A 25,224-nucleotide genomic window follows, 5' to 3' on the forward strand; every position below is an offset into this window, starting at 1 on the left:
GCTCTCACTCTCTCTCGCTCTCTCAGTTTCCCTTTTTAATGGGTCATTTCTTCCTTAATTTTTCAGGTCAACTGAGAAGTATCTGCATCTTTGAAGTTGTCTGCTTGGATGCAGTACAGGTACAGTCATTATTTGTAGTATATATAAAAATATTAATATGTGTGTAAAACATGGATGTTTTGAGAAAATAGTAAATGCATACTATACTATACACTATACAAGTACACTATACTATACACTATACAAGACCCCTTAATCCTTATCCCTAAACTTATTTGCCATGTATTACTATTTAAAAAAACTTTTAAAACAGTTCAAATAGCTGATCTACAAGCTCACAACGTGTAGATGTACAGTAGATCGGCTAGTTTAACTTATTTTAAAATTATTTTCAAAATAGTCAAAAATGGCAAATAAGTTTAGGGATAAGGGTGCAAGATGGAGCCCATACTGTATTAGCCCTGCTTTGGGGCATACTTATCCAGATGCTAGTTCAGAAGGCCAAGATTGTTCACATCAGTCTGTGAGTTAACAAGAAGAGTGGGCACCTCAATGTAAAATTGGCTATTTGGTCCAAAAGGTTACAAAAAAATACATGATTAGAACATGATTTAACATTTCACACTTCTACTTCTACTTAATATTTCTACAGTTGCTAGTACAAATTGCTTAAAAACCAGTACAAGAAGTTGAAGGGTAATGACAATGTAAGTCTGATAATGATGTCTGTGCATGTTCAAATCATGTATATACTGTACTTTACATTACTTAAGACATTTTGCAAATACATACATATATATATATATATATATATTTTTTTTTTTAAACCTTTTGGACGAAATGGCTAATGTTTCATTGAGGTGCCCACTCTTCCTTAGTGCCCACTCTTCTCGTATACGTATGTGATAGGGTGAACTTTGAGGCTTGGCGCTTGGCCAGGTACTCACTATCCCATAAACACTCTAGTTGTGGGCATGGTGATGATGGCCTGATCATCCTAGGTTGGCTCGGCTGTTGAAGCTAATATCCTTGAACCTCTCGGCTCTCTGTGTAGTGTGTCCAAGTTGGTCAGGAACGTTGGACCTCAGATTAGTTTCCTCTGGACTAGAAATGTCACATCTGAGGAGAGAGTTCGATCGGTTGTGGAAGCGCAGCGCTAGAAGACAGAAGTGAATGTCGTATTTATTCCAAGCTAAGCTTTATTCCCAACTTCAGACGACAGATGTATTTGCAGAGGTGGAGTAACTAAGTACACTTACTCAAGTACTGTACTTTCTGAGGTATTTTACACTCTGGAGAATCTACTCCACTACATCTCAGAGGCAAATATTATAATGCGCTACAATTATTTGAAAACTGTAGTTAGTAGTTACATTGTAGATTTTGATTATTATTACAAAACATACATTACCCCTTTATTCATTTCGGGCCACTTGAAGACTCATTGTGAGCTTGTACAGTAGATCTGCTTTTTTCAAAATGTATTTTTTTAATACTTTTTTAATTTAATTTGAAATTGGACATTCTGCATAATGAGTACTTTCTACTTTTGGTACTTTAAGTACATTTTGAAATTGATACCTTTGTACTCTTACTCAAGTACATTTTTAATTCTGGACTGTTACTTGTAACAGACTATTTCTACATTGCAGTATTGATACTTTTACTTAAAGTAAAAAAGTGAATACTTTGTCCACCTCTGCTTATTTGTTGACATCTGTTTTGCATCCTTTCCATTCCTCTCTCTCTCTCTCTCTCTCTCTCTCTCTCTCGCCCTCCCTCTTTCCCCCAGTGCATTTAGTCCAAGATGACGGAAGAGGTGATTGTCATCGCCAAGTTTGACTACATGGCCCAGCAGGACCAGGAGCTGGACATCAAGAAGAATGAGCGCCTCTGGCTCCTCGACGACTCCAAGTCGTGGTGGAGAGTTCGGAATGCCACCAACAAGACGGGCTTCGTGCCTTCCAACTACGTGGAGAGGAAAAACAGTGCCAGGAAAGCCTCGATAGTCAAGAACCTCAAAGATACACTCGGTAAATATCAGAATGTTTTTTTTTTCTTCATTTTCTTTTTTCAGGGGGTTTATAAAAGACATGTAAAATACATACATTATTGTAACACCATTATCTAAAAGGATAGATGCAAAAAAAGGCGGTGGCTTATTGTCATTGCGGTCATTTCAATATGTATGTGCAAATTATGCTGTGTTGCATGATGTGATGTGCATGTGTTTATGTGTAATTGCACTTAAGTCCACATACGCAAAAGTGTCCTAATCCATGTCAATGCAAGCACCCATAGGTGCAGGAAAATGTCCTTATTGGAAAAGTGTGGGTGTGCCTTTCACACTAGTTGGTAGAGATTTGATACGTGTACCTGAGAGATACACGTGAAAATTCAGCTTTTGGGAGTACATTTCATTCGAAGGGAAATGTTGAAGTTTATAGGCCTGTTTATTTTATTGTATTGTTGGAGATCAACACGTGGAGTTCCATGCGAACCAGCATGGAGATTTGTTCAAAGTCATTCATAACATGGAGTTGACAGCGGGCCAACCTTCTGTGCTTTTCAAAAACGCTGCTGTACACAGTGTGATGGCGTCCGACCTCAGCGTCGAAGAGTTTCCTTTATCTGGGCCAGCTCATTGTCTCATGACCACAACACTGCAATGCGATGCACCACGGGAAGATATATACCCCAGTCTTGTTATCTTCAGTAACTGTCCGTTAGCTTTGGTCGAAGCCTCAAACAGCTGCTTTTTCATGCTGCATCCTTATAGTGTGAAGCTGTTTAGTGTTCAGTAGTGCGACCAATGCAAGGTTAGTTTATTTTGTGGTGAAGCATTGAGGTGAGTCGCTATTCAAATTCTGTGATTTCAGGTGTACAGTATATGTGGATTTAGGGCTTAATCAAAACTACGTCTTGATTATTTGTGTAAGAGAGAACTGTATTCATCTTTATGACCACATTTTAGTCTTGTCTTGTCAGTCGGCAGGCTTTTGCATGAATGATCACACCTGAGTAATCCCCTCTAATTATGAGCCAGAACAAGAATGGCGCATGGTGTGGTCCTGTCAATAGTAATATTTATAGGCAATGCTTTTTGCCAAAAGCCTTCATGGCTGCTAGATCTATGCTCTCAGAGCCAACTGTTGGATGCACGTTTGAACCAAGGTTGTCTTCGCTTAATTCATTTTGATGACAGACATTTCATGATAATTTGCTTTGCAAACTCTTTGGACCATTGGCTGATTGCATCCAGTCTCAAGTACGGCCAGATTGCCTGATTATTATTCTTTTACTCTCTCCCCATTCTGTTCTTTCTGTTTCCCTTTAATCCCTTATGCATTTCATCAAGTCTGTGCAGTGTTTGTAAGTGTTAGGGAATTTCCATACTATGTGGTGAGTGATATGCAAGATTCATATTGCACACTGTGTACTGTATGTATTTGAGTAAATACTGATATGGTTATTATTGGTGAATGGACTACAGAGTAGTAGCTACATTGCGTCGTCATCACTGTCTACTTGAACTGCTGTATTAAGAAGAATGCAACATGTTGAAAAATATGATATCTGGCAGGATCACAATGACCAGCCACTGGACACTTACTCTGACACGGGTACAACGGGTATTGCATAAATATTCTGATGAATTCTGATGATACAGAATACTCATATTGAAACACCTTGTGAACTCATATTGAAACGCAATGTGAGTAGATTTCACTCTTCTCTGCCTGATGGGGAAAGAAAATATGGTATATACTGTAAACTGCCTGGAATTAAGTGAAGGAGCCTTCCGGCGTCTGCTCTCGCGCTAGATTAGACCTAGTACAGATATGTAATATGTACATCATGCTGAATAATATAGTGAACATGCTGGCTGGTCTTTCATCCTTGCCAAGTGCCTTGCTCCTCGAGAGATTCCACCACATAACTTTTGTCATACAGAGCAGTCCCCAAACATTCTGCTTTCTGCTAGTTGTTTTCTCATCAAAGAGTCAAAGATTCAAATGAGCTGTTGCTGTATGTCGGCAGACATCTGCCGCCATAGCTTTAGCCCAGATGCTATTTGAACAGTGAGGTAATGGGCCAATATAAGCCTCTGTATTCAAGGTACACTACAGTGCTTCAGACAATGCCAGCTGCTTACCGAGCCTTTCAATATACTTGTCAGAGCGAGGAAGAGAGATGATCTAGCCATTTCCTCCCTTGCCTGGCTTTGATCTTGAGGTGACGTTTCCCTGCATAGGACTCATATATAGTACCAATGAGGTGAAACCCCGGCTGGCCTCACCTCGTTACTTTTCTGTCCATGTTTGCATTTCTGAAAGTGGCTGTTACTTTATTTATATCAGAACTTATACAGAAATGTCAGAGTTCTATATCTACCACAAGTAAATAGGGATTTCCTCTTGGCTGTGTGTGTGTGCAGTGCACACACGTGCGTGTTTGCATTTTTGCGGTGAGGCGCGACGGGTGAGGTGAGGCCAGGTCTTGGTGTCACAATGCTCTGATGATTCAACACAGAAACCTGTAACGGGAAGGAATCTCTTGAGGCTGCACTGCAATGCAAACAAAATACCCAGGGGTGCTATGATGAGATCACATGCAACCAATTGTAGCTCAATTTTGTTGTGTACCGGCCGGGTACCAGGATTGTTATTTTTGACAGTGACACATTCATCTTCTCTGACTGCATGTATTCCATTATACAGCCTTAGAACATTTTCGTGGAGGTATCTGTCTCTGCTGCATTCTAATTTGTAGCACTCTGTGTGTACTCCTCCAATAATTTATTGCAGCAACCCGGGGTCAGATCTTTTCATGTAGTTTAATATCCATTTATGGTAGGAGGTTGTGGCAGAAAACGTGTATATACTGTAGTAAATTATCTGCACCTTTCCGCGACATTCAGATGAACAATGTGTACGTGACGGGCCACCTTCATGTCAAGGCATAACATTTCTCTGCTGTCGGGCAAAATATCAACTTTTTAAATGTTTTTAAGTATAACACTGCCTCATCAAAGTTGGTATGGTGACTTATGGTGACTAAATGTCTTTAGTGCTGCAGCGTATGGCTTGTTGAAAAGTGGAGATATTTGACTAAATACAGCATGTACTTTCAAGTGGATTTGAAACTAGGTGACTAGACCTGACCGCACAGGTCCATGAAAATGCAAGGAGTGTTTTATGTCTGTGTTATGGAAAACATGCAGTGTATGGAATATCAGCCATTCAGGACTTATTGTGTATCCTGCCATTTGATTCATCGGTTACCTCACTGACACAAAAACAACCATAGTCTACAGTTCTTCCCTTACTCTAGATATATGTCAGGCCTACTGTAGTTTCAAAATTCTAGGAGGAGTCAGGACTTGGCCACTAGTCAAATGTTGGTATATTCTGTCTACTTTGGAAGCCACTATTACTAAGTTGCTAGTTGCTAACCTTCCTGCGGGATCTATCTAAAATGTTGTTGGTTAAAATAAAATGGAAGATGAACACTGGGATGTTTCAGTCAAATCAAATTGAGCTTTATTTATGTAGTATGCCATTTACAACAATCAAAATGTACCAAAGTGCTGCAGTGCATCAACAGAACAGGCCTGTGCAACAACATAGTCATAAACATGTACAAATAAAAACATGAAACGAGATAAAAGTCCAAACAACTCAAACATTAAAAGCTCAAAACTCAAACAACATTGAAAGCTAGAAGAAAATTTTCAAATGGCTTTATTGGCATGAGAAAACATACGTTTACATTGCCGAAGCAGACTTCTAATGGGGGTAGGCTGTTCAGAGCCTGGGGGCAGCGGCAGCAAAGGCACCCATGTTTTTTTACGCCTAGTTTTTGGAACCTCCAGGAGCAACTTGTCAGCAGAGTCAGACCTCAGAGCCCTAACTGGGGTGTAAGGTTCCAGTCAGTACGGCACGGCTGGTGGCCAAAACGTTATTTTCCTGCCCTGGCTGTGGTCAAGGATTTGGTGTTAATGTGTACATATTAATCTGTCTTATCTGTGAAGTGTGTGTGTTGAGTTACGGCCAACAGCTGTGTGAGTCCCTCCAACCAACACTTGACATGTCACTGTCTGTCTTTGTAGAGCACACATGCCCAGGTGAGCAGCTGTACAGATGACACTTGTGGACACGCACGCACGCACACACGCACACACTCATACTTTGGATAGTCAGCTGCTCTACAGCGATCCTCAGTGCTCGCGTGCTCACACACACTCCATAAAAATATGATCCAGTACAACATGTGAAGTGACAAACAATCAATTGTTCTAATGAAACCCAGCCGGTGACAATTTCTAATACACCAAACTATGGAGTACCTAATGGTAAATACTTTACTTTTTTGCATACCGGTAGTTTTGCATACCGTGGGATAAGAACACGGTGAGAAGTAGATTGATGTATTCATATTATTTTACATCGCAGGATGGAGCCTTGTATTGGTTTATATCATTAGCTCATACTGTAGCTGGGTGTGGAATAGTGTCATCCTTCTAAGAAGTGTGTGTGTGTGTGTGTGTGTGTGTGTGTGTGTGTGTGTGTGTGTGTGTGTGTGTGTGTGTGTGTGTGTGTGTGTGTGTGTGTGTGTGTGTGTGTGTGTGTGTGTGTGGATTCATGTTTCCTGGGTTTGTTATGCTATGAGTGCGTCTCTATAGGCAACTGGCAATCATGTGACACGCAATAACCGTTGACTCAGCCATCTGCTAGCTACAGATGTATAGTATGTTTAATGTCGGGGACGGCACTCTCTTTCACTTCTCATTTTGGGGTGCATACTTAGTTTAGACTAGTCATTGGTTAGACATGGGTTAAGGTTAGGTTTAGGTGTGCTGCCCCGTGGGAGGTTAGGTTTAGGGTGAGGGTTTGAGATAGGTTGTAATTGTAGGACGAATGACTGGTCTAACCAATGACTAGTCTAAACCAAAAACTGTCTAAACTAAGTACTGCACCCCTCATTTTGGCTCATTTCAGCTCTGAATAGTGATGAAATGCTCCTTCCTTGCCACTTGTTTACCTCCCCAGTGCTCTAGTCTAGTATATCTTTCTTTTTCTATTTCTCCTCTGTCTTCTCGGCCTGCCCCCACCCCACACACACACACACACACACACACACACACACACACACACACACACACCCTACCCCGTACCCTCTCCTCTCCATGAGGCTCCAAAGTGCTCCAGCCTTCCAGAGTTGGGACTGGAGGCCTCTCTCTTCCCCTTGCATGCTCCCATTGGCCCCGTCTGGTCACATGGCGGCTGGTGGAGTGGGCTGTCCTGCTCCACTATCCGCCCTGCTCTCTCTGTGTGTTCACATGGAATAGAGCTACAGCTGCAGTGGGAAGAGAGAGCCGGGGCCGGGAAGGAGAGAGCGAGGGAGAGGGAGCGAGCCCAAAATGGACATGGCTAACCTATTCAAACATTTCTTTCGTGAGTTTTTAAAACTTTTCTTAGTTCCTCCTATCTTCAATCTGAAAGCCTTTTGTGAATAGCCTGTTTGTGGGCGTCTGTGAAGTTCCTTTGTTTTCTCAAGTTTGAGCTGTCTTTTCCTTTTATGTTCTCTCTCTCTCTCTCTCTCTCTCTCTCTCTCTCTCTCTCTCTCTCTCTCTCTCTCTCTGATTTGCAGGAAGGCCTGTCGCTTTTCATTTTCTTTCTTCCCCTGCCTCTTCGTCATGACTTTCTGACACTTTCTGGGTTGGCAGCGTTGCAATTGAGGGTCCGGTGTCATATTTAGTTGGTGTAAAACGTGATTTTCTTTGTTTTTATGGTGCTAGTGTTTAGTGCTGCCGATGGCGCGAGGGGTGCTGAGCCCCTGTCTGCCTGTCTGAGCGGGTGCAGAGACGGGGCGGATATGCTTTTGAAAAACCTTCTGCTGAGTTGAAGCCTGTAATTGCTCCAGCACTCTCATTCTCTCTCTCTCTCTCTCTCTCTCTCTCTCTCTCTCTCTCTCTCTCTCTCTCTCTCTCTCTCTCGCTGCCTTTTAAAATCTAGACACACATATGGTAATCCTACCCCCATTCCCCCTCCCTTTTTGTCTTGTTTAGTGAGTGGGTTTTGCTTTTCACTGGATTACATTATCATGCTCGGAGAGAGGAGAGCCCCCACCACCGCACCCACCCTGTTTTAGAGAGATATCTCAAGACATAGCCAAAGCCTGTTTTCTGTTATGCTAACACTCGGGGGGCCAGGCTAGTTCAACTCTGACTGGGAGGCTCCCTCTGGCTTGCCTCCCTTCCCTCTCCCAGTAATGAGCTACAGTAGAAGACGAGGACGCGGGGTGTTCATGTAGAACACTGTAGTCATTGTGCTGTGAAGGACGAGGAGTGGGGTGGAGGTGCGGGGGGGGGGGGTCTATGCTGATTGAGGGGGGCCAGGGCTCCCATCTCCCGCACCTCACTCAGTTATCAGAGGAATGTCATTACACAGGCAGCTCGAAGGGCCGTGGATACTTTACAGCCACGCTGACACACTTTTTCAAAGGGCCCCGCCGTGCGTCTGTGTTGTAATCGTACCTTGTAACCGTTGAGTGGTCTCTTCTGTCCATCCGTCTGTGTGTCTCTGCCTCTCTGCCCTCACACACCGTGTGTGTGTGTGTGTGTGTGTGTGTGTGTGTGTCCATACACCAGACTGATTGCTGTTGTACTGGTCTTTGAGAGAGTGTTAGCGGATGAATTTAAAGGCTAGTAAAAACCATAGGGATGAGCTAACAAACACTGCTGCTTGTCTAAACTTCAGAGCTAGCTATAGTCTATCCCCCCTCCCGCCCTCCTCCCTGCCTCTTCCTGTGTTTTGGCCGCCCCAGCGAGCGGAAGCACTAATTCGAGCCACATTTCTCCCGGTGCTGGGGAGGAGTGTGGAGCAGCAGAGAGGAAGTAGAGATGCTGAAAGGAAGTTGAATCATTGTTGATCATCGTCTGTCTGTTTTTGGTCTTTCTGCCACTTGGTCTGTTGTCACGCCTCTCCTCTCAGTTTCTACAAAGGTTCGGAAAGGAGAATGCAGTCGTTGACAATTGGCATGACAATCTGACCAAATAGTTATCATCAAAAATTTCTATTATGTTTTTCATAAAGCCATCCGCCCATCTTTTGTTTTCCTGTGTCTTCTGCCATTAACCCATTTTGACCTGAGATCAGATTAGATTTCAAAAATAGCAAACCTACAAGCTCGTAGCGCGCCACTCGGTGGCGCGCTATGAGCTTGTAGATCTGCTATTTTTCAATAGCTAAAGCATAACATAATGCTAAGCCTAACACCTAAAGGGGTTCCCCCCCCAAAATGGGTTAAGCATTGCATAAGAGGAAGCGATGCATATGGCAGGCGTCATTGAAGAGTAGCCAACGTCGTAAATGTGCTCGCAGAATGAGGACATTTGTCTGATGGACTGCCGTTCTTCACTCCCTAGACCCGTGACCCAGGGAGAATAGTTTATGATTTCAGTAGGTTTGTAAAAACAAAAAAAAGGTAATTTGCTCGTCAGATATACTTCAGTGTATGTGATTTCGACCCTAAAATAAGCTACCGGACGGTACAATAAGTTCAATTTGAAAGATGTTCCTTTTCCTCTGATTATGAATAGCCAGGCTTGGAGTTATGTATTATGGATCGGTTTGCATGATGATAGCCATCATGCACAGTGCACTGCGCAATCAGCCAATTAATAAGACAATCCCTTTGTTTTGAGGGTTCTTCTGCTAAGCACAGCATATGAAGCACTGCACATCAACAAAGCAAGATTCCAGAGCAGTAAAAACATCTGCAGTGCTCTGCCTCTCTCCTCTCTGCCTCTCCTTCATCACAGAGACTGATGCTTGAGTGCTTTTGATGTTTCAGACAGCTGAAGTTGAAAGAGACCTGTGCATTTCCCTTCTGCGTGGCTATCAGTCAGTTGGCACAACAGACCTTGATTGAACCTGCAGGGTTTTAGAAGAGGGGAAACCTCCACCAGTCTTAATTTTGTCAGCACACTTTGATTTAGTTCCTCTGAAAAGTTTTAGTGTATTTTGGCGGGCCTTGATGGCGTCGTAATGGCTTTACACATAGCACGCACTTGGTTGCTTGCTATTTTCAGAGCGCAACACCCGAGCGCAACCAAACATAAGACATCCCATCTTGTCTTATAGTTCTACTGGATTTCTTCTCCACTAGTCCCTCCCTAACATTGTATTCTAGTTTTTTATCTGTTGATGAAATTGTCAATATTTTCTTTTTTCTAACATATTTTGTCTTTCTTTTATTCATCATAGCTTAGATTTTATTTTTGTCTTCATTTAGTTTTCGTCAGTGCACAAAAGGTAGTTGATGAAGATTTTTCGCCATAGTTTTAGTCGACAAAATAGTTTAGCGACCTCCACCTCTGTGGAACACCGTGCACACACACATTCTGTTCACATCCTGTGTCTTCTCCAGGCGGTTATAGTGGCGTTCTGTGCGTATGCTCTGTGCTCAAGTGAATGCGTGTTGCCATATTGACTGCCATCTGGTTGTAGTATGTGTGTGGAACATGTGACACTGAATTTTCAGAGGCCTGAAGGCACTTTCAGAGATGCATACATTAACCCCATGGACTCTATAGAGTCCCTCCCTATTCATTGCATGTCATAATAGGCGAACATTCATCAAAAAAGGCAGTGAGCTATTTGTTGATGGAATAAACAAACAAGATAATCCATGTTGCTATTTCACACACAAATGGTTGACTGTTGCTCAGTAATAATTGAAATGGCTCAGGTAATACAACACGACTAGAATATGACCAAGTGACTATTTTCAGGATATTATACATTGTCCGTCAACTGTTAAGAGGAAAGCTAGATTTAAAACCGGGAAAGCATCTTTGTCATTTTAGATTTGAGCTATATCGTCTGTCGGGTAGAAATCTCATATGTCCAAAATTATTACTTTTTAGCATTCAAGTTCAAAAGTAACAGGTTGACGAGCCTAAAACACATTGCTTCATGCCACATTTCGAGCTTGTGGATTTGCTACTTTTGATGCTTTTGTGTGACTGCATTATGATCAAGTAGGGCAGGGATTTTCAACTGATTATGAACCAGGGACCACCACCCTGACTGAGAATCAACCTGGGGACCACTGTTGTGTTCCCCTTAACAGCCATTACAGTATGTATTATTATTATATTGGTTATACTGTATGGGCACATTTCCTAATAAAGTGACTCAACCAGTCAATCCCGTACAGGCGTACAGTGTGCGGGGCGTACACTTTCCCGTACAAGTCAACTGTGGTCTGTGGAAGTTCTTGACATCCAACTTTCCAGTAAATGACAACATTGACGTGTCAGTTACAGTCACCTATTTGTGCAAATAAAGGCACTTGTCACAGCATCGGAGCCCACCGTGTGCGAGCGTCTCCGAGTGTATACTACTCACCGCTCGGCACCTGCCCAAGTTTGGGTTGGATGTGCATGTTTTTGTACTTTTTTCGTGTAACATTGACGTGTCATCATACATCACCAGGTCATTTAGTGCACTCTGTTTCGCAACTTTGCATGGTCAGGGTGAGGGACCACATACAATACCTTCACGGACCACCAGTGGTCCACGGACCACCTGTTGAAAACCTCTGAAGTAGGGTATTAACTTTCAAAAAACATATGGGGGTTTCTGTCTGACAGCGGCGATATATAGCAAACACCTTTAGAAAACTGTTAGGGTTTAGAAGACATTTTTGTAGAATCGGCCCCAGGTCTTAAGGGGTTCATTATTAGGTTCCAAGTCAAAACCAGGAAAAAATGTGTATCTTTCCCCTCGAAAATACTAAGCGTTCCTATTTTGTAGTTGGTCTATTGGACGAGGGGATGTTCAGGCACTGTCAGACAGGCTGACGCGGGGACGGGGTGTTGTCGCCCACAGAGGAAGAGCCCTCCAAAGGAGGGAAGCGGAGGGGTCGAGAGAGGGCCCTGGCAGACAATGGACGGCCAGCCAGGACAGGGAGGCCAGCGTTGAAAACGAGAACCCCAGTTCCTGTCTCTCGCTGTGTAGTCCGAATAAACTCCCCCGGCACTTTTGTCTGCTCCCCGCTGGCTTACCTCCTCTTTTAAAAGAAAGAGTGAACTTGTTGGTCGCATAAACAAGTATCCAGTCAATTTTTTTTTTTTTTTTTGTCAGTCTGTTTTCTTTATTCTTCTTTCTGATTTACTGGCATGTGATGCAATAGTGCTTCCGTTGATCTCAGCATCCTCTTCTCAGGAAACGCGCAGGAAAGAGAGTTTGACGTGGAGAGAGAGAGGGGAGAGAGGGAAGAATTTCCAGTGCACAATGAGTTCATTTTCCTTCTCCATTTTGAAAGGCTTCTTCCAAGTAGCTTGTGGCTTAGGCTAGCGCATGGCGTGCGTGAATGCACACGTCACACACACACACACACACACACACACACACACACACACACACACACACACACACACACACACACACACACACAATGTTGTAGGTGGTGTTTAGGCCGTAGGTGGAGGGATGTGTGGCTACAGAGAAAGACAGAATTGTCCTTCCTCTGCTACGTAGGTAGAGTTAGCGGGGAGAGTTACAGTTAGCTCTGACAAAGTATTGGCATCAAAATGTACCAAAAGTAGAAAGTACTCCTTATGCATAATTAATGTCCCATTTCACAACTTTTCAATGAGAATGGCAGATCTACAAGCTCACAATGTGACGCATTATGAGCGTGTAGTTCCGCTATTTTCAAATACCCAAAATGTATAGGGCTGAAGTGATTAATGTATGTTATTATGATGTATGTTATGTATAGGGTTGAAGTGGTTAATGTATCCTCAACCTGTTCCACAGGTTGAGGATCTATCCTCAACCTGTGTTTCTGCTATCGTCATATTTGTATTTTACACACTGCCAACTTGGTGCGAACGTCTCCTTTGCATCATCCAGTCATGTAGTAGACCACTTCCTGTCCGTACGCACTGTACATTTATTTATTTATTTAGTCATTTGTATGGAGTGAATTCCATAGATTTAGCAGTTTGACAAATGCTGTGACTGTTGAGCTTTCAGTATTTTCCTTTGTCATACTTCTTTTGTGCTTGCCCTAAGGCCATGTTTCTTCACCCTAAGGTGCCATGGCACCTAACTAAGCATTATGTTATGCTTTAGCTATTGAAAAATAGCAGATCTACAAGCTCATAGCGCATGCTATGAGCTTGTAGATCTGCTATTTTTGAAAAATCATAAAAAAGCGGCACAAATCTTTTAATATATATTCTTTCAGAGCGAACGTTTTTTTTATTTCTACGTCAGGCCTAAATGGGTTAAGTCCAGAGGTAATATTTGGAATTTATCAATGTCACTTTGGCTTAACAACTTTGTCCTTCTAATAGTACCAGTAAGGCGCCCTGTACTGGCCATATACAGTATGGAGCGTGTCTTGAGTGTACAGGGTTTGATGAGGTCATATCAGGATGGACGGGTGGGGAAGTAACAACATATGGAATTTCAGAACAGATCCGCTACATATATAGAGATCTAAGGGGTTGAGGTCAAATGTAGAGTTGCTGGCTGGCTCCATATACTGTATGCAGATCTAGGTGATGATCCAGTCTTCTCCATGTATGATTATCCAACGTTGGATGAGGTCAGTGTCGTGATCTATGGTGGCATGTCACGAGGCGTGACCATATATGGAGGCATGATGTCATGAGGTGTGACCATAATATGGAGGCATGATGTCATGAGGCGTCACCATATATGGAGGGTGATGTCACGAGGCGTGACCATATATGGAGACTTAACTAACACAATGATATGCAGGTTTTCGTGGTAAATGCGACCTACAGTCGCAATAACAGACCTAAGTCACACTTTACTTGGTGCTTTCTGTTTCAGCCTACAGTACACCAAGTCTATTCACCGTAAATAGCAGATCTATCTAAGATCACAACGCGTCACGTTGTGACACGTTGTGAGCTTGTGGATTGGCTATTTTTGGCGACCCTCCAGAATAGGGATGCTGTGTTTCAAGTTGTTAAACTGAAAAACATGTCTTTTCAATCTGTCCTAAAGGAAACAAATATTCTCTCAAGTTTTCCTCGTGACGTACTGTATCTTAAAGGAAAGATTCACATATTTACTTAGCATAATATGACCTGAGGTTCTAAAAATGAACAATGTCATTCAGAGGTGCTTTGGATGATACATTTATTTATAGGGGTGACTTGAGGCAAAAATGTTTGAGAACCAGTACCCTAAGCCCTAAGGTAACAACCCGTCCCTAAGGTACACCAGAAGTTTAAGCTTTGAAAGTGAGCTTGGTTTGTTGGTTTCAGGATAATAGGACAAGCTACTTTGGGGTATTTGCAGTATCTTGCTTAATCTCCCAATTGACTTATATTTCATTGTCAGATTGTCAGGTCTCAAAGTCACACTTTTAGCACACAAATAATGACAGCAAAGTGGATCGATTATGCCAATGTATACATTACATAACCCGGTTCAGAGGGTTAACTTAACTATGTCTTTATTTTACATATTTTAATTCAGGAGAAGATCCGGAACGTATGCGTCCGTCTTGTTTATGTTCATTTGTGTGCTAAAAGTCAGAGGTCACCTGTTTCACCATGCAGTTTTATGTCAATGAGTATATTCATTTAACATAACTCATCAACACATAATCTATCTACGATTGATTAAAGTTGTCACTTGATCCAAAACATCTGTTGGCTGGCTGGGGACCCCAGAGAACCGTTTGCTGTTTCTTCATAACATGGGAGTGTGTAACCCTATCCCAACGGGGTAGAGGTTCTCACCCCTCAAATATTAAGTAAGAGCAAGATGGCCGACTTCGATAAGGAATGCAAATCCTCCATTCGCCTCTGTTAACATTGGCTTACTGTATGTTTTATCAGCCGAGCCAATGTAGCAGTTTGGAGTTCCATGCTTGCTTAATGCAAAGCGTTCGTTTGACTGCGTCAGGAAGCATCGAGTCAATTCCAACGATGGCACGTGCGATAATAGCAGCACCCTGATGTCACCTGACCAGGAAGCCCAAGTTTAGATGTACCCAATTTAAGCTAAAAGAGGTTGTTTTCATGCAGAGCTCACCTGTGAACTTTTGTTTGGAGCTAACTAGGTCATTTCATTTCCAACTGTGCTGCATGTATCCGGGAGCTTGCACCTGCACCTTCTAACTCTCATTTATTTCCTTCCCCACTTGCATTCCATAGCATAATTGCCTAGTATTCCTACCAAAAAAAAGAATGTTGCCTATCAGAATGCTTGTTACATTCAAAAATAATCATAAAGTCATAAAGTTGACTTTAAAATAACTTTAAAAGAACGTTGTGTAATGTAATAAGCGTTCTGACAGGCTGAGGACATGGGGAGAAAGGTTAATTTGACCAAAATAATTACTTGGGCAATCATGCTGGGTCCTTTTTAGTTAGTTTGTTTGTTTGTTTTTTGTGTTCGATCAGTCTCATTTTGGAATTTCTAACCTTGAAGGGTGGCTGAAATTAAGGCAAGTTGTGTTGGCAGACATCAGCTAATTCAGCTTTTATCAAAGAGAGATTCTTAAAATAATAACTTTTGTAGGTTTCCTTCTCCCATCGCGTTTCATTTTATGAATCGATTTCCCACCCAATACATGTTTTTGTTTTTTTTGTTCCTTTGTCTGATTTGACGTTGGCCTCTGTTAAGCAGGGATGATGGCATAACATAACTAGACGTAGCCATAGACAGCAGTCCTAACTCTATGTCTGGAGGCTGTAGTTATGCAACTAATGATAGGGTCTACCTGGAAGCACTTTGACTCTGAACTTGCAGCTCTACCATGAAATTTGCCTCGACTGTGTTGTTGAGTCACAGGCAACCTTTCAGCGAGAATTTATCTGCGGTGAAGATGATCTAGTGTGGCGTCATTACATTAGTCATGTTCTTGCTGCTCAGAAAACAAACACACACACACACACACACACACACAGACACACACGACACACACTGGACACTGTATGCACACATCATTCTATCAGGACTGTCCCTGTGGACTACACCCTGCCTTCCTGTGTAATTTCACCAAGCTGATTTTTGATTATGCAAGCAACAGCCTTGCGAACGTAATCAGAAATAAAGAGTCGCTGCTTTCATCTGCTCTTTGTGTCTGCTATCGAAGTCTGCCTCTAGTCTTAGCTATGTCTGGTCTGCTGCTGTTGGCCTACTTGGCTACTACGTCAAATAGTTATTTGGTGACCGCCCACAGGTTTGTGCTGACAGAAATGTGATCGATGCATGTAGGTAAGGTATTACTTTTAGAGATGTACCTATACCGTCCATCATCTTTACCAGTGGTTCTCAAAGTGGGGTCCAGGGACTATCTGGGTTCGTTCAGGGAGTTCCAAATGGACCCTTACAGGTGTGTAACTCTGAAAGTGTCCATTATCCAAAAGTAGCCTATGGTATGTTCATGATGGCCTGTGACTGTGGTTGCTCAAGCCTTCAGTCTGTGCCATTCCAATACCACATCATTTATCACTTAGTCACATTTAGTACTTTTTTTGAATGCTTCAGGCGTTGTTGCCTGGATCAACACAGGTCTCCTCCAGGTCTGTTGAAGAGGGGCACAACAACGCAATGTAAACAAAAGGCTAAACAGAATCCAGGTATGGTTAGTCGAGGGCCTGTGCACGTAACAAGCATGCGCGCAATAAATTCCCGGGACCGCGCTCACGTAAATACGCTAGCGTTGTGACCTCCAAGCAAAAACGCAAGTCTCATTGAAAATGAACTATAGGTGCGTTTTATCGCTCCCTGTTTGCAAGGCCCTTAACTGTACTATGTGCATTATTATTTTACTGACTTGTAGCTGCACTTTAACAATTACTAATAACATTTTGATCAATTCCTAGATCAGCGATTCTCCAAACGTTTTATTTCAAGGACACCCATAACTCTGATTGGTTAAATGTGTCCATTTGTTTCCATTTGTACACTCTGAGTTACAGACCTGTAATTGGAGCATTATTATATGTATTTGGAACCACCTGAAGGGACCTGGACCCCACTTTGAGAACCATTGTCCTAGATTTGTTTCAATTACACATTTCTATCGGAACGCCGGTACTCGTTATCGACCGATATGCCAAGTTATGGGTATCAGAATTGAAGAAATGGTATGACGTTACATCTAGTTATTAATTCAACTTTTAAAATGTAAAAATGGACCCTCTGGATTTTGCTGAGTCTACTCTTGGAAAGTGGGCAGCCCTGGTGTTGTCACTGTGCTATCTACAGTATGCATGTACTGTATGCGTTTCATATGCTGGTTAACCCGCCAGGCTGCCAAGAGGGAAATTCCTGTCCAGTATGAGTATGACCACAAGCATGCTAAAGCTAGGCTTCAGGGCTCTGTAGCTCGAGGAGAGGCCAGTGGGCCTCAGTAATCCCCCTTCTATCTAGGTTGGTCACAGAGCAGGGCTGGTGTGACTAGGCACAATCCTACATAGTGTAGAATTGTGCAACTATAAGACAAACCTTTGGTCACTGTCCACGACAAGTGTCGTTTTGTATGGTGCAGGGCAGCTGTATTGTGTGTGTGTGTGTGTGTGGCAACTGGCAAGCTGGCCCTGCTCAAGAAATCCAGCCGACGTTTATATATTTCACCTCTTTCATCGTCTGACATTTGGACAAAGAGCAAAAAGAAAGACAAACTAGTCCTTTGCTAAACCGCTGTGTTGATGCAGTGTTGATAAATATGCCCTTTGCATAATCAACTCAGTCGTGTTAACGCGGAGCTGGGAGGGTAAAGAAGAGGGAACGAAACAGGAGAGAGATTAAGGACCGGGTGGAGAACGTGTGAGACAGGAGACAGAGCAATGGAAGGAGGGAGAGAGTGTTGGCAGTAGGAAAGGGGAGAGCTGCGGTGCGGGGCCAGAGCCGCTCAGGCTGGTGGAGAGATGTCAGGGCAACCGAGGTGATTAACACAATGGGATTAGTGCCACAGAAATGTGACTGGCCCCTTTTTGCCTGCAAAGTCAGAGGTGAGGCAGCTAGTTCACTCACAGCTGGACTGGAGTGCAGAGGAGCTAGCTAGATTGTTAGCAAGAAACAAGAAGGAGGGATATGTAATTACAGTACGAGCTGTCAGTGGGTTCTTGGCTGTTTCGCGATACAGTTGAGTGAATGTTCCAGTACTTTAGTAACATCGTAAACACACTTTGTTTCCCTTTGTTTTCTGCAAAAACAACTCGCACTATTTGGCATAATAGTTCACTGAGCCTACCTAAACAGAATTTATGTCGTCAAACTATTTAATTTCATTGTTGTCTTTTCATTTTCTTTTTGCTAGAATCAGTGTTTGTGTTATGATTTCTCCATCTTTGTTTCTGATTCCTGTTTCCCTAAAAATGTATGATACTGGCCGTACCAGACGAAAATTTGCCACATTGTGGCATAAATGAGGAAGATATTTTCGTTGTGAGAGTCTTCAGTTGAACAGTGCAATATTGATGCTATTCATATCTCAGGATGTTGTAGCACGTAGACTCAGGGCCCTATCTTTCCCCTTATCCCTAAACTTCTTTGCCATTTTCTACTATTTTGGAAAACATTTTAAAATAGCCAAATCTACAAGCTCAAAACGTGTCGATAGATCGGCTAGTTAAATTATTTTAAAATGTTTTTAAAAATAGTAAAATATGGCTAATAAGTTTAGAAATGACTGAGGTAAGGCGGCGCGCAAGATTTGTCCCATGAACTTGAACCCACTGAATTTGTGAAAAGTCATTATTTCACATTGCATTGTGACATTTTAGCTGGCCAAACTCATGCACCCTAGCTTTGCACACTGTGTCTAGATGTCTGCATGATGTTAAAAAATAAATATATAGTAGTCTGAAGTAGTTTATCCTTTCAGTTTTTTTTTTACTTGTTCATAGGCCTATGTCAGGAAACGTTTTAATCTCATTCAATATCCTTTCAATATCCTTTCCACCCCTGAGCATGATGTAAGAGCCAAATAGCCAACGTGTGCATATGGTCTATTGCCGTTTCATTTCTTTAGACGCTCGACCTAATCCCCAGGAATGCTTTGGGAAGGCGTGGGGGTTAAAGGCCTCTAGGTACTGTAATGTGGTGAGTGATAATAAGGTCGACTCTACTCGCCCACTCAACCCTCCCTGTATTTCAACACAACCTCTAATGCTTATTATTGCTGCCTGCTATATTCAAAGGTCTTTTTGTGTGTGTGTGTGTGTGTGTGTGTGTGTGTGTGTGTGTGTGTGTGTGTGTGTGTGTGTGTGTGTGTGTGTGTGTGTGTGTGTGTGTGTGTGTGTGTGTGTGTGTGTGTGTGTGTGTGTGTGTGTGTGTGTGTGTGTGTGTGTGTGTGTGTGTGTGTGGTATAATAGCGTGATGATGAGAGTTGTTGTTTCACAACAGTGTACAGATGACACAAGTCAAGCAATAAAGGCTGAAATTCGTGCAATGTGCTTAGGAGTAGTATTGGCACCGATTTTCTTCTGACTTTCCTCCGATATCGGCCTGTTTACTCACTACTTTACTGTAGCTTTGATATCGATACATGTTGCAGATGCCAGAAAAAAAACATTTGTACCAGCCCTTACGCCTTAGTTATTACTGAGCTTTTGGCCAGTATAGGTGAGGCTATCTTTCCATGTACAGTATGCAGTGTCCAACGTACAGTGTCAGGCATTTTTATGTTTGTCCTTTACTAATAAAACATGTTTAAGCTATGGACCAACACTGGTGAGCTGAGCAGCCTTATTGTCACATCATCACAGGCTTACAGAAGTAGTATGGGGGGGGGGGGTCCCCAGTTCAAATATGATTATTTTGTGGGGTCACAGCCTGAAAAAGTTGAGAACCACTGGTCTAGTGCATTGAAACGGGGATAGACGCCCGCATTCTCGGCTGATGGTACTGACAATAAGCCTCTCCAACCTACAGTACATACTTAGATGTTTTTCTGTGGTTCATTTCATTCCATTCTCTGGCTGTAAAAGCACCATGACGAACACACTGTCCCTCTATGGTTTTTCTCTCTAGGAATCGGAAAGGTGAAGAGCAGAAAGGCGGGGATGAGGGAGACGGCCTCCAATGCTGACGCGGACATGTACGCGGACAACGGCGAGCGGCTGTACGACCTCAACCTGCCCGCCCTGGTCAAGTTCAGCTACACTGCAGAGCGCGAGGACGAGCTGTCGCTGGTGAAAGGCACACGGGTGGTGGTGATGGAGAAGTGCAGTGACGGCTGGTGGCGCGGCAGCTACAGCGGCCGGTGCGGCTGGTTCCCCTCCAACTACGTCACGGAGGACATGGACGGGACGGCGGGGGGTGGCGTGGGCGGAATGGGCGACCCAGCGGGCTCGCTAACGGAGAAGCTGTTCACGGTGGCGAACAGTGCAGCGAACGGCCAGCGGGTGCTGCACACGGTGCAGGCGCTCTATCCGTTCAACTCGGGCAACGACGAGGAGCTGAACTTTGAGAAGGGCGAGGTGATGGACGTTGTGGAGAAGCCCGAGAACGACCCCGAGTGGTGGAAGTGCCGCAAGGCGGACGGACAGCTGGGCTTGGTGCCCAAGAACTACGTCACGGTGATGGACTCCACCTCCACCGCCAACAATCCCCTGGCGGCACCCGCCGGGCCGCCCACGCCCGACTGTGACTACATCTCGCCGTCGACAGTCGGGCGCTTCGCGGGGAAGGAGTGGTACTACGGCAAGGTGACGCGCCACCAGGCCGAGGTGGCCCTCAACCAGCGAGGCTCCGAGGGAGACTTCCTCATCCGTGACAGCGAGTCATCGGTCAGTACCAGTAGCCAACGCAATGTCATGTCTGGTTATTTATTGATTGATTTGAGATCAGAGTAAAATCAACACTCATGCCGTGCATATGTACTGTACCATCTGTTTACCTTGTGTGCCTCAATTGCTTTAATTATTAACTTGAAGGCTAATGTTCAACTTTTTCCTCTCTCCTCCCTCACTGTGTTGCAGCCAAACGACTTCTCCATCTCCCTGAAAGCGCAGGGCAAGAATAAGCATTTCAAAGTGCAGCTGAAGGAAAGCCTCTACTGCATCGGACAGCGCAAGTTCAACTCTATGGAGGAGCTGGTGGAACACTACAAAAAGGCCCCCATCTTCACCAGTGAGCAGGGGGACAAACTGTATCTGATCAAGGCGCTTGCCTCCTCCTGATCTCTCTCACTTACAGACATAAGACACACACACATGCGCGCGCACGCACGCGCACACACACACACACACACACACACACACACACACACACACACACACACACACACACACACACACACAAACATTAACTTGTGCACACAAACTACACACACAAGGACACACACTAACATTCAAAACTCAAAACACCTGAAGACTTTTATATCAGGACGTATGTGCTGGAAATTGTGAGCATTCCAAGAGGAGACCGGGGAGAAAGTAAACTGAGAGAGAAAGAGAAACGGATGGAGGGAGATAAAAGACTTTGGACTCCCGAGAGAGTGGACTACAGACCTCTTAGGTCGGCCGTTCTAAGATATCCAGATGTGTTTAGGTCATAGGCAATGCCATGTATTTCCACCTTGACACCTATTAGATCTACATTTAGTTTTCTTTTTTTGTTGTTGTTGATAATATATATTCTTTTTAACAGTTTCTTTTTAAAAAATGTGATGATTTGATTTTTAACTCTATCCCGCACTCGACAACAACAGAATGAAGCGTCTTCAGATGATGGACGTCTGCAAATACAGAGTTTAGCCTGAAGTTCTTTACATTTCAACTCATTTTTTTGTGTTTGTCTGTCTTAACTCATTCTTCATAAAATGCTATGGTGTGGACACAATATTCCACAGCTTTTGCTAACTGCTAATCATGAATAAAAATAAGTGACCAAAGTATATTTATTGGAAGAATTTATTTGTTCACTCTGCGGTGGATTTGCGTTTGACGATGATCCAATGATTACAGGTGAGAAATAGGATTCTGTGTATGAACCATGAAACCATGAACTATAATTATGACGTTTATGTCATATGTCGTTTTTTCATGATTTTCTTTTTTCTTTTTTAATCCTCCAAAATCATAAAAAACGACATACTATAGTATTAGTATGTATTACGAAACCATGTACTATAATATGGCCCTTTTTCATGTTTTTCAAAAAAAAAAAGGAAATCCTCCAAAATCATGAAAAACAACATACGTATGTCTTCCGAAACCATGAACTATGTCCTTTGTTCGTGTTTTTCACATTTTTTTTTATCCCCAGTGTCTGCACAGTGTCCCCCCCAGTGTCCCCCAGTGCCTCCCCATCTATTTAAAGGTAGCATATACTTGTATAGACATACTCATACTGTGCACAAATGTATTGCATAAATCTTTGTGTTTGAACACAAAATGCATTTTGAGAACCCACAAATGGTTGAGCTTCGCACGCACGCTGTGTGGCCCACAATTATGACACAATCATCCCGCATTTGTGGCCCCCGGCCTAATCTAGTTGAATACCCCTGCTATAGATGTAAGCACAAGTGAGAAGACTTGCTGGGCACCTCCGACGGTGCCATGGTGCCGGCTGCAGGTCATCAGCCGGGAGCCACCATTTACAGATGTTTCGCTCCTTTAATCCCGGAACATCTCTGGGTGGTGGAGCAGCGACAGGGACCTCTCCCTGCCGCCCTCTGCAGCCAGCGGAAGGATCCTTGTTCTCCCCACACTCTGTCCCCTGTTTTATTGCTTTTGTGGTTGTGGAATGAGTCCCAATGAGTCATGATATGTCGTTTTCAATTTTTTTTGAAATACTCCAAAACGACATACTACTACTGTATGTCTTCCGAAGTGCCCACCCAGTGCCTCCCCAGTGTCCTCCCAGTGCCTCCCCACTGTCCCCAGTGCTTCTCCATCTATTTTAAGGTAGCATATACTTGTATAGACATAGTCATACTGTGCACAAATGTATTACATAAATCTTTATGTTTTGTGTCTCGGAGTGATTTTCGTCTTTTTTCTCAAATGCTCGTTTTTCATCTTTTTTGACCATGGGCTGTAGCCCATCTCAGACGACATACTATAGCACCCCATTTTTCATAATTTTTGAGGATTTGAAAAAAAGACGAAAATCACTCGAGACAATGGACTATAGCCCATGGTCCCGGAGTGATTTAGTATTTTTCTCAAATCTTCGTTTTTCATCATTTTTGACCATGGGCTATAGCCCATATCAAACGGCATACTATAGCACGCCGTTTTTCATCATTTTTAAGGATTTGAAAAAAAGACGAAAATCACTCGAGACAATGGACTATAGCCCATGGTCTCGGAGTGATTTAGTATTTTTCTCAAATCTTCGTTTTTCATCATTTTTTCACACTTTTTATTATTCAGCTTACTGTGGAGACACATGCTGGAACTTTTTTACTTTGAAATGTTTTATAGTTTCTGAGTTATTTAACTTAAACACCCAATGCATTCTCTATGGCAATAGCACAAATTTTGGCATGCTACTAGTCCTACATACAAAATGATGAAAAACGAGGATAAATAAAATTCAAAAAACGATGGGCTATAAAACCCATCGTTCTTTTTTTCATTTTTTTCAAATCCTCAAAAATGATGAAAAACGGCGTGCTATATTATGCCGTACGATATGGGCTATATAGCCCATGGTCCAAAATGATGAAAAACGAGGATAAAAAAAAAATCTAAAATTAAAAAAACAATGGCCCATAGGAGGATGAGAAACTGTTTCTCATCCTCCGCAACACCCATGATGATGTTTTGCTAACAACATAGAAGCCTACATTCTTACACCTAGCAACCCCATTCTAGCCTACTAATGTTCATCTTACGGTGGACATGTTTGCCTGAAAAGGAATATTTGAAATGTTTCATAGTTTTAGAAATATAGTGCTTTCAAATTTACAATGGGGCTCAATGGCAGACATTGGCACGTCAAAAATCACTTTCACCTAGAAACTCCATTCACACTTTTTATTATTCAGCTTACTGTGGAGACACATGCTGGAACTTTTTTACTTTGAAATGTTTTATAGTTTCTGAGTTATTTAACTTAAACACACAATGCATTCTCTATGGCAATAGCACAAATTTTGGCATGCTACTAGTCCTACATACAAAATGATGAAAAACGAGGATAAATAAAATTCAAAAAACGATGGGCTATAACCCATCTTTTTTTTTTTTTTTTTTTTCTTCTTTTTTAATCCTCAAAAATGATGAAAAACGGCTTGCTATAGTATGCCGTACAGTATGGGCTATTAGACGAGCGTCTAAAAATGAGATAAAAACGTCAAAAAATACACGTCTAAAAGACGTCTAAAAATAGACGTGTTTTAGACGTTTTTTATCCCATTTTTGACCATGGGCTATAGCCCATACTGTACGGCATACTATAGCACGCCGTTTTTCATCATTTTTGAGGATTTGAAAACGATGGGCTATAACCCATCGTTTTCTTTTCTTTTTTTTTTTTTTTTTTAATCCTCAAAAATGATGAAAAAAGGCGTGCTATAGTATGCCGTACACTACAGTATGGGCTATTAGACGAGTGTCTAAAAATGAGATATTTTTAGACGTTTTTAATCCCATTTTTGACCATGGGCTATAGCCCATACTGTACGGCATACTATAGCAAGCCGTTTTTCATCATTTTTGAGGATTTGAAAAAAAAATCAAAATTAAAAAAAACGATGGGCTATAACCCATGGTTTTTTTTTTTTTTTTTTTTTTTTTTTTCAAATCCTCAAAAATGATGAAAAACGGCGTGCTATAGTATGCCGTACAGTATGGGCTATTAGACGAGCGTCTAAAAATGGGATAAAAACATCAAAAAATACACGTCTAAAACACGTCTAAAAATAGACGTGTTTTAGACGTCTATTTTTAGACGTTTTTTATCCCATTTTTGACCATGGGCAATAGACCATACTGTACGGCATACCATAGCAAGCCGTTTTTCATAATTTTTGAGGATTTGAAAAAAATCTAAAAAATTAAAAAAACGATGGGCTATAACCCATCGGTTTTTTTTTTTAATTTTTTTCAAATCCTCAAAAATGTTGAAAACCGGCGTGCTATAGTATGCCCTACGGTAGGGGCTATAGCCCATGTTCAAAAATGATGAAAAACGAGGTAATTTTTTTTTTCAAAACTTCAAAAAACGATGGGCTATAACCCATGTTTTTTTT

General features: G+C 42.4%; 1 protein-coding gene across 2 annotated transcripts in view; it reads left to right on the plus strand.

Annotated features, from left to right (window-relative positions):
* LOC310867801 (SH2/SH3 adapter protein Nck1-like) overlaps positions 1–21,915 on the plus strand; it is a 50,259-nt gene extending 28,344 nt beyond the window's left edge. The window contains exons 2-5 of one of the 2 annotated variants that reach the window (XM_083777936.1): positions 67–119; positions 1,793–2,033; positions 20,049–20,806; positions 20,999–21,915. In XM_083777936.1, the coding sequence (XP_083634062.1) occupies positions 1,808–2,033; positions 20,049–20,806; positions 20,999–21,199 (1,185 nt within the window). In that variant the 5' untranslated portion in view covers positions 67–119; positions 1,793–1,807 and the 3' untranslated portion in view covers positions 21,200–21,915. Of the gene's footprint in view, positions 1–66; positions 120–1,792; positions 2,034–7,336; positions 7,458–20,048; positions 20,807–20,998 lie in introns of those variants that run through there. The other variant, XM_083777937.1, reaches the window with a different exon arrangement.
* The last annotated feature ends 3,309 nt before the right edge of the window (positions 21,916–25,224 follow it).

Source organism: Protomyctophum parallelum (genome assembly GCF_964188405.1).
Source record: "Protomyctophum parallelum genome assembly, chromosome: 12".
In the NCBI taxonomy this organism is placed as follows: domain Eukaryota; kingdom Metazoa; phylum Chordata; class Actinopteri; order Myctophiformes; family Myctophidae; genus Protomyctophum; species Protomyctophum parallelum.